The sequence below is a fragment of the Pomacea canaliculata genome, linkage group LG3, assembly GCF_003073045.1.
Source record: "Pomacea canaliculata isolate SZHN2017 linkage group LG3, ASM307304v1, whole genome shotgun sequence".
NCBI lineage: Eukaryota > Metazoa > Mollusca > Gastropoda > Architaenioglossa > Ampullariidae > Pomacea > Pomacea canaliculata.
Window position 1 is genome coordinate 4,918,071 of NC_037592.1, and position 9,737 is coordinate 4,927,807.

General features: G+C 39.0%; 1 protein-coding gene across 1 annotated transcript in view; it reads left to right on the forward strand.

Moving 5' to 3' along the window:
• Positions 1-9,477, forward strand: part of LOC112558702 (low-density lipoprotein receptor-related protein 6-like) — a 30,449-nt gene extending 20,972 nt beyond the window's left edge. Inside the window, 7 exon segments of the mRNA XM_025229301.1 lie at positions 586-770; positions 1,694-1,897; positions 2,049-2,232; positions 3,399-3,495; positions 3,936-4,025; positions 4,027-4,139; positions 5,039-9,477. Coding sequence (XP_025085086.1) covers positions 586-770; positions 1,694-1,897; positions 2,049-2,232; positions 3,399-3,495; positions 3,936-4,025; positions 4,027-4,139; positions 5,039-6,668 — 2,503 coding nt within the window. The 3' untranslated portion in view covers positions 6,669-9,477.
• Positions 9,478-9,737: the final 260 nt, after the last annotated feature.

The window sequence follows — 9,737 nt, forward strand, 5'->3', positions numbered from 1 at the left end:
AAAAAAGTACTTTTATGGAAACTTTTTAAACATTTTGAGCCATTTATCTAAGCACTTTAAACATCATGAGAAAAGAGCTTTGTCTGCCAACTGGTCTCAATATTACATTTCTGGCTTGACATTGAATGATATTACGATAGGGAATTAAGAATTTCAATGGAGGTGTTGTTATATGCCAGAAAATCTTCAAGTACATTCTTCAAAAACTGCAACGGTTTCTTTGTTGTTTTCACAACTTGGTCAACTTTGGAAATTTCATCTTTGTAATGTCATATGATGTTTACTGTCATCCAAATCACCTTTCTTTATAACATTTTTACCTTAGCCAGAAATGCTTCTGGTTCCATTCAAGTAGCTGACAAAAGAGCACTGATTACAATATGCTTTGTTATTTTGATAAGACAGATATATTGAAGAGACTAAAGCAAGTTATTTTACAAGTGTTCACAGTGTTTCATAAAGTGCAAGGGGTTTTAAAACCCACAGTTAAAATTTTTGCAAGTTTGAATGGAGTTAAAAGTTTCAACTTTTTAAAAATAAATACTTTTAATCATATGCCAGCTGTCTTAATGTTTGTGTGAACAGGTACATGTACTGGTCTATGTGGGGGGAAGAACCACAGTTGGTGCGTGCAAATCTGGATGGAACTCAACGCCGAGTGTTAATCACAGGGCAAGGGCGCATCCAGGACTTGACTATAGACTATGTAGACAGACGTCTTTACTGGGCAGATATCGATCAGCATAACATACAGTCATCAGATTTGCTTGGTGAGTTTTATGGTACTGGTTTTCTAATAGTTACAGTCTTTTTTGTTTTTCAAAGATTTTTCAAACCCCAGTTAAGAAGGAGCTTTAAGATTTAATGTAAGCTGTTTATGTTATTTTTATCAGGAAGAAAAGTAAAAAAAAATTGTTTTTTTTTTTTTTTTAAAACATTGAAGATAGGATCCAAATATTTTTTAAACAAAGTGACCCTATTAAAATGAACCACTCCTAAGAGGGTGTCATGAGACAAAGAGAGAACTTGCATGTTTCTTGTGTGTGTGTCTGCGTGTGTTTGCACTTGCACATATGTCTGTGTGTGTGTGGTGTGTGCTTGCATATTTGTATATAAACAACCATGGTGACCCAAGTAATAAGTTGTTGTGTGATGCCCTGTTTCTGTCTAGTATTGCATTCACCCTGTGAGTAAAATTTATAAAGTGTTTGAGCCTAGATGGTGTTGGGGAAAGGTACTAAGTAAATACATTTGTTATTAACTTTTCTTTAAATACTCTGTTAGTATATTCATATACATCTCATTGCAACAAAGAGTTGTACTAAGAGGAAGCAAGTCTCTCTAATAGTTTTTAAATCGATCAACATATGTATGATAAAGATTATTAGATGTACAGCTCATGTAGTAGCACTTTGGGAGTAGGGGTGGTTAGCAGATGGGGTAAAGGAGGAGTGAACAGAAAAATAGTTTTATTTAAAGTGTATACTATTTTGCATTTGCATAATATTTAATTGGTTTAGATAATTTTTTTTCTAGCAGATTTTTAAAATATTGGTGTACATTGAGATCCATCTTATGGTTGCTTCTTACTGATAACCACCTGTAACACAAAGAGTATATAATTTACCATTTGAATCCATTAAGGGTTTACTGTCTGGTTACTTTCTCTTCTTGACCTTTCTTCTTATTGCAGGGGGAGACAAAAGGCTCATAGTTCCATCAAATTTGCCTCACCCTATGGGCATCACGCAGTACGAAGACTATATCTACTGGACAGATTTTGATTCAAAGTCCATTGAGCGTGCTAACAAAATGACAGGAAAGGATCGCAGTCTTATTCAGGAAGGGGTTGATTATGCTTTGGACATTTCTGTCATTCATGCCTCAAGGCAGTCAGGTATAGTTACCTCTTGCTTTCTTTAAATCCATCTAATTCTGTATTTTCTTTCATTTTGTTCTTATAAAAAATTTATTATTTTTGATAATAAATTTATGGCTCGTAGACATTTCATGGGAACATACTAGAGGATGTGTGCATGTATGTGCAGGTCACAATTCCTGTGGAAGCAATAATGGAGGATGTTCCCACTTGTGTCTGGCTCACTCAGTGGATCACAAAGACAACAGAACTCACCACTGTGCTTGTCCAACACATTATCATCTCAATTCTGATGATAAGACATGCTCAGGTAAATCTAATAAATACAGCTTTTGGAGTGCTGGAAATCTGTTTTTTTAACTTACCTTGAAACCAGGAGCAATCTGCACTTTTGCAGATAACCCTAACCCTTGCAGTAAAGGCTAGATAAGACCCTGAAATTTGATGAAAATCTTACTCTTAAAGATAGAGCATTCATTCACGTTTCAAATGAAATCACATTCAGGGCCTATGGAAATTTCCTGACAGATTTCTGCTCTTTTCTAGAGAGGATAAAGATCCAGAAAATTCTTAATATGGACAATGTGTGCACACATTTTGAATATAACCAATCAGAATTTACTACTGTCAGCCTTTGCTAGGCCACACAAATACACTTTGGAAGTTTTCGGGTGTCCCACAGTCTAGTCGTGCATGGTTCTTTATGTAAACAAATGTCAACTGAAACTTAAGACAAGGATCTTTCTTTTTTGAGATGTTTATGTTACGTATTTTGTAGTTGCAGCCCTATGCTCCACTTGGGGTGATTAGGAAGAAGAAGAAGAATGCTACGTACCAAACGTTCAGTGTGTCTATCAGATGCTCATTTCTTCTCAAAAAATCATGTTAGAAAGGAAGAAAATAATGGTTGCATTTTAAGGCCATCACAGCAGCAAAAAGTTTTTTTTTTAAAAAGTAGCAGTGCACCTCATTCTGCTGTCAAAATGCTCATCAGTCCTATGATGTGCCTCATATAGAAGCTTTGAATTCTACTTCATCTTGTTAAGGGTCAATACCAGCTGTGAGTGAACTACAGGGCTTTTGATCAGTGTATCTTTTTCGAAATATGAGGAAACAGGACTTTGTATTGGTACTTATAGAGATATTATAGTGGGTTGTCATAAACCTTTGGAATGGGCACGCAGAATGGATGGAGGTGTCATAATTGAGCCACTTCTTTGCTGCCTACCCCAAAACATATAGGTTAACAGTACACTTATGCAAAATTTCTTACTAACGATTTCTTACTGCATTGACATAGAGCCTCAGTGCATATGCCAAATAACTGAACTCAGAAAAATATACATTTTTATGTTCAGCTTTGGTTAAACGAAAGAATTCATCCAGCTAGACTCGGTTGCTTTTTTTGTTTTATTACTATGAGTGACGATGGTGAAAGCATGCCTCTACGAGGGAGAGATAATCACTGCTTGCTCAGATGAGCTGCAAAGAGGAAATTCATGGAGGCTGAGTGAAAAAGTGTGAAAGCCCTTGCATATGACCCAGGCCAGCAACAAATCTACTGGATTGAAGGTCGCCAGAAGATGATCAAGCGAGCTCCTGATCATGGCAGCACTGTATGATTGATTTTTAAAAAAATATCTTACTCATCCCTTTGCTATGTTAGTGCATATTTGTATGCACATGTATATCTGTGATCAGGAATAATAATGTAAACTTGAGATGCATACCATTAATCTCCTAAATTTTTGCTTTGTAGTTTTTGCTTAGGTTAAATTAAAAAAAATTTTTTTAGTATATCTTTGGAAGCATACTGCTTACTGAGTAGACTATAACTGTTTTATGATTCCATTCATGCTCTGAATCATCCCTCTGCAGCAGTATGATGAGATTTAAACCCGTTACACTCATATTTGTATTGTTTGTGTCAGGTGAAAATTTGCTCTTAGTTCAATTATACACCTTGTTTATGTCTGTGTTGGTAATATGATGATGATTTCATGACACAGTGGCAGTGATGATGATGATGATGATGATTATTTTGCTTCTCCACCAGGTTGAGGTGCTACTGAATAGTGCAAATGGTCAAATGCAGCCATATGACATTGCCATTGATCCATTTTCACGTACACTCTACTGGACATGCTTCAAACCACAATGTGATTAATGTCACCCGTTTGGACATGACTCCAGTGGGTGTCGTGCTGCAAGGCCCAAGCAATTTCAAGCCAAGATCCTTGGTGCTTTTCCCAGAACGCGGGTAATCATCTTTTTAAGTTATCTACTTACTGCGTATTACTTATGTTTCTGTTAGTTTTAGTGGGGCAAAATATGAAAAATAACATGAATGGCTTATAGAATGTAGTATAACACCCTTGCACTGTTCATGGAATGAAAATCTTAATGGTGCTGAGTGAAAGATAGAAAAAGCATAACGATTGTCAAGAAGAACAAAATGCAGATTTTGACAAGATGCTGCTATTTGCTAAGTAATACATAAAAGTATCAGAAGTTGCAGCAGTGGATAGAAAATGTCATGGAGAAGGTAAGACAAAAATCATAATATTGTTAGTTTGCACATGCCCACACTGGTATATATTAGAAATGAAAGTAGTGTATAGAGAAAGGACTCTTGTTGGCATTTAGATTTTCAAAGTACAGATGTCTTATTGCTTATTTAATATCGAGTGCTATATGATTTGTGTGAAGGGAGATAAATTCCATTGCTTACACAGAAATTGAAATTACATTTGCACTAAGCTACTTGTGGGTATGTCGATGTTCAGGGAAATCTTATAGAAAGACAGTGAATAGATATGTACACAAAGCTGTATTCTTGCACTTGGAGTAGTTTGTCACAAGAAATTAAGGTCCCTTTATTTTTGTTCTTTCTTTTCGTCTCAGTCATGTCCCAATACAACTAGCAGCTACTATGCCAGTATTGTAGTCTTGTCTCTTGAACAGTGTTTAAAGTTGGAATTCACCAAGATTTTTTTAAACTTTCGTGTGAGTGTTTTTTTCCGATCCTTTCTTATCTTTGGGTCTTGTATGCTTTCACGCAGAATTTACTGCAGCTTTGGATCCTGTTTATAGTATATTTGTGAAAAACATTCTTTTCTCCTTCATGGCTTATTATAGCAACATCTATATCTGTTTCAGCTACATGTTCTACACAAACATGGTAAAATCACCCCGCATCGAATCGGCACGTATGGATGGTTCAGAGAAAACTGAATTATTTATCAAGGGCCTGGTCCAACCTGTCTCGCTGACCATCGATAAGACAGAGGGAAAGCTGTACTGGGTTGATGCAGGAAAGAATCGCATTGAGATGTCTGATCTGACCGGGGGAAATCATCGAGTTTTGGTGGATGGTCATTTGGTTGCACCGCGGGGATTAGCTGTTCATGGCCAGTTTTTGTATTGGTTGGATCGGGATCAACAGCTGCTGGAACGCTGCCAGAAGAAAACAGGTGCCAAACGTCTATGGGTGCGAGGTCGTATGCAGGGTCTCAGTGATCTTATTGCTGTCCAACATTCACTTGATGTTACCAGCCACCCCTGTGCTGTGGGCAATGGAGGCTGCTCCCACATTTGTATGGTGGATTCCGACATCAAGGCACGCTGTTCCTGTCCATACAACCTCGTGCTGAAGAAGGATGGCCTTACCTGTGCAGATCCCCCAACTTGCCCACCTGATCACTTCACGTGCAAGAGTGGGGGTATCACCTGCATACCTTTGGTCTGGCGGTGTGACAACTTGTCAGAATGTGAAGATAGCTCAGATGAGCAAGATTGCCCGATCTGTGGCCCCACCCAGTTCCACTGCCAGAGTGGAGAGTGTGTTTCAAAGGACAACCAGTGTGACGGAACTGCTAACTGCAAGGATGGCAGTGATGAGAGAGGCTGCTGTGCTGGGGTGCCCTGTGCATCGTGTGAAAGTCAGGGTCAAGGAGCATGTGCACCAGGGGAGCTGCGAGACTGCAGTGAGGGTGAAGCTAAATGTGTGCACCAGCCAACAGTAGACAAAGTACACCACAACGCCACACACTACGCCATTGCTATAGTTGTTGGTGTTATCTTTCTTATTGTCATCATTGTTGTTATACTTTTCTGTCGTCGCAAGACTCGACATGTGCCATTTACTGATGACGACATTCAGATGGCCAAGAAGCCGCTCAACCCACAGACTAGTGGGGAACCACCTCCCCCACAATCTCACACACTGTCCTCCCGTGGAGGCAAGACTTCAGCTTCTGGAGGTTTATCCTTGGGTGGCACATCGTTGGCCAGTGGACTGCCACCATTTTATGATCGCAGTCATGTGACAGGAGCTTCCTCCAGCAGCTCCACTGGGACCCAGTATCCTCAGGAGACTTTGAATCCTCCCCCAAGCCCAGTTACAGAACGATCAGTTTATACTGGGGGAGGCCACTACTGCTCTTCACAGAGTGTGGGCACTGTACGATCAGCACGCAGGCAGCACAAGCCACACAGGTCTCGTCACCACCACCACCATCATCATAGTCACATTCCCCCGCCCCCCACCACGCCTTGCTCCACAGATGTTTGTGATGACAGTGAGCCTTATCCTGCTAAACGCTTTCGTTACTATTTCAATAATTCTCTTGTGGAACTCAGTTATGACTCTGACCCCTATCCACCTCCTCCTACCCCTCGCCGATACTTTTCGGACGATGTGAGTTGTCCACCCTCACCTTCAACAGAGCGGAGCTATTTCAATCCTTATCCTCCTCCCCCTTCCCCAGTGGGCAACTCTGACTGCTGACCATGACCTGTAAGAGGTGGTATAGTACCATAGTTGCTAAGCACACAAGAATGCATAGATACTCTTCTACTCTTCTTGGAAATAACTGTTGCTGACTCTTGTTTTGCCCAAAAATATTTGGGCAGTGTTAAACTGTTGGCCTTAACATTAAGACCAGATGTTCATAGATACTGGAAGGTTTTATCAATAGGGCGTGCTTGTCTTCATCATTGGTCATTGACATGAGCATGAGGACAAGATTGAACTTTTGTATATTTGACATGTTGTCAGTCTTCCTGTTGCCTTTTGGCTGGCCGGGTCACTGGTGTGTAGTGTTCTCGGAATGTTTACAAACGGGCAGGAATATTTCAGTGAAGAACTTTGGTTGCAAACAGGAAACCACTCCTCTGCCTGCTGAATCTCTTGTAGATATTGCTAAGAGAGTGCCTCAGGGACAAGTGGAAACAGACACAGTATGTCTGACAGAGAGAGAGAGAGTGTGCATGCAGGTTTGTTGTGTCAGTGAATGCAGTTTTGGAGGTAGGGAAAGTGTGCAACCTGTATTGTCTCTCCATTCTCTTTTCCTCTCTTGATTATTTTGTGGTTTTTTTAATTATTTGTGCTGCAGAGTATCATTTTGTGGGAAGCAGATTCGTAGAAGTGTAAGTTTGAAGATGCTTGCACTTCAGCAGTAGTTACAGTCTATAGGATCAGGACTGGAATAAGAGTGCTGAAGACTTACAATTGGTTTAGCATTTTTGCAAGATATTAAAGCTAAATCAAGTGCAAAATCAAGTGACTGGGTTTGGTCATTCTAAGACACTCATTCCTAAAATGTTAGTAAATTTCTCCTTTCAAACTTTTTTGACTTGATATGTGGTCGGTCAGATCTACTCTATAAATGCTAGCCAATGTTTATTTGCGTGCAACTTAGTTTTATTGTAGTTATTACAATATTGTTTTTATCATAGAATTCTTTTATATGCAGGGGAGGTTGGGAGGTCGGGATTTTATGAGGAGCCAGCATCTAAGGCTATATCACGGCAAGGCAGCTAGCCCTGTATACAGATGCCACATGTAGAGAAAGAAAAGAGTGTCCGAGATAAGAGCTGAACCCAGGACAGCCAACCTTCACTGTATTGGTGACAGGTACTAACCATTGCGCCATCAGGCTGCCTCTCCTATATGCAAGAGTTTAAGAGGGTTTCATGTATCAAAGAATTTTACTTGGAAACAAGAAGCAACCAGTGATTATAGGTGCACTCTGCGGTGAAGAAGATGAAACCTGATGAAAGGTTAGGTTAATGGTGGAAGTTATGAATGTGTTATGTAGAACGGCACTATATTCTCATTGAATTTTTAGGACTTGAAAATAAGCCTTAAGGTAAATTAGATCCCAGAATTTTCTTCAGAACTGCCATTGCTATGGCACTTCTGTTGGAGAAATTCCAACATGACATTCTGAGAGTAAACTTATGTAAAGTTCAGATAACCAGAGCGTTGTCTTCATACTTGCCACTTTAAAACATGCTTACATTGTGGCATCCTTCATACTCAAGATAGGAGTGTAGAATTTCATATCTATACCATTCTTGCCTTTTTAATTGTGTCCTTTATTCTTTTCAGGAGATTGTTATACCCCACAAAATTGAAGGCTTTTTGGTGCTTTGCTTTAGGGGTTTCATTTTGTATTTTTCTAGCTGGTTGTCTGTGATGATCAAAATTCTAATGAGTACTTCCTGGAGTCACTTGTGACAGCAGCATTTCAGGGAGCGTGATGGAGGAAGAGAGTGAAAGATGATGATAAGCAGAATGTAAGAAATATAGGTCTATTCAGGGAGTTACTTTAGGAATCAGCGAGTTGTACAAAAGAAGAATGGTTGTTTTTAACATGTTTTCTTATTGTTTTTTAATTCAGCATCCAAAGTTGTCTGGAGGCGATCTTCCTTGGTAATAAGTCAGATACCTTTTTTTGGTTTTTCTGTTGGCAGCCATAAGGGTATTTTGTCAATTATTCAGTGCAAGTACAGCGCACATTTGTCGGTAGTTAAAATGGATGTATGGGTTCAGACTGTTATCCACTCAGTTGTCTTTACTGTGAAATACAAATGTAAAGAGATAGGTGGAAAAGATCACTGTTATAAACTGTTGCAACAGTAAATTTGCTTTGGGATGGAGGGGCAGGAGAACAGTTAATATTGGTTTCCTGATGGCAGATGCCTAAAGGTTTGAAGAATGAAAATTGTGCCTTCAAACAGTATGAAGAGAGAAATTAGTACTGACAGCAAATCTCAACAGTATTTCATGTCAGGCTTTCAGAAAAATCAGCTAGATCCCAACATTGTGCTGTGAATATAAAAAGTAAGTGAAGGCATGAAAGTGTCACTGTGAGAAGCAAAACAACTGTTTACAACATAAGCTCAAACATCTTTGCAAGGCTGAGAAAAAAATAGCGTGAAAAATACTTATTGTATCATCAGACATTGATTCCAAACTAACAATTTGCAGAGAGAGCTTTGTATCTGTGAAAATTAATAAGCACTGTTGCAAAGTATATGTTAACAAATAACCACAAAGCTGTTGAGCAATAAATATTGAGAAATCTGCAGAAACAGATGTGCAGAGCGATGCTTTGCCTACATTAAATGTTACTGTGGTTTCCAAATCATAAAAATATATAAAGTAGTAATTAAGAAATGATACTTTTATTACAATTTTTTACAACAGCTCTTTCTTTGTCTCTCTCACACACACACACACACTAAAGACAGGGGAGGAAACATTTTCCTATCATTAACAGGAGTATGTCCATCATTTAAGCACATCAATAAATCAGCATTATTGTTTTAAACTCTTTGAGCCAGACACAAGCAGACTATGCCAGTCTTTCAGGCGTTAAGTCATGCTTCACAATTTCATCATTTTGCTTGGTTTCTGCTACCCACTATCTAAAATTATTATTTCAGTAAGGAACAAGCAAATGTGGAAACGACTTTGTCAGAAGGTGAAATCGCGTAGCTCCTAGAAGACACAGTGAAAGACTGCTATTACCTAAGCCATGCACAGCACGAAGCAAATGGCTAAATGCTG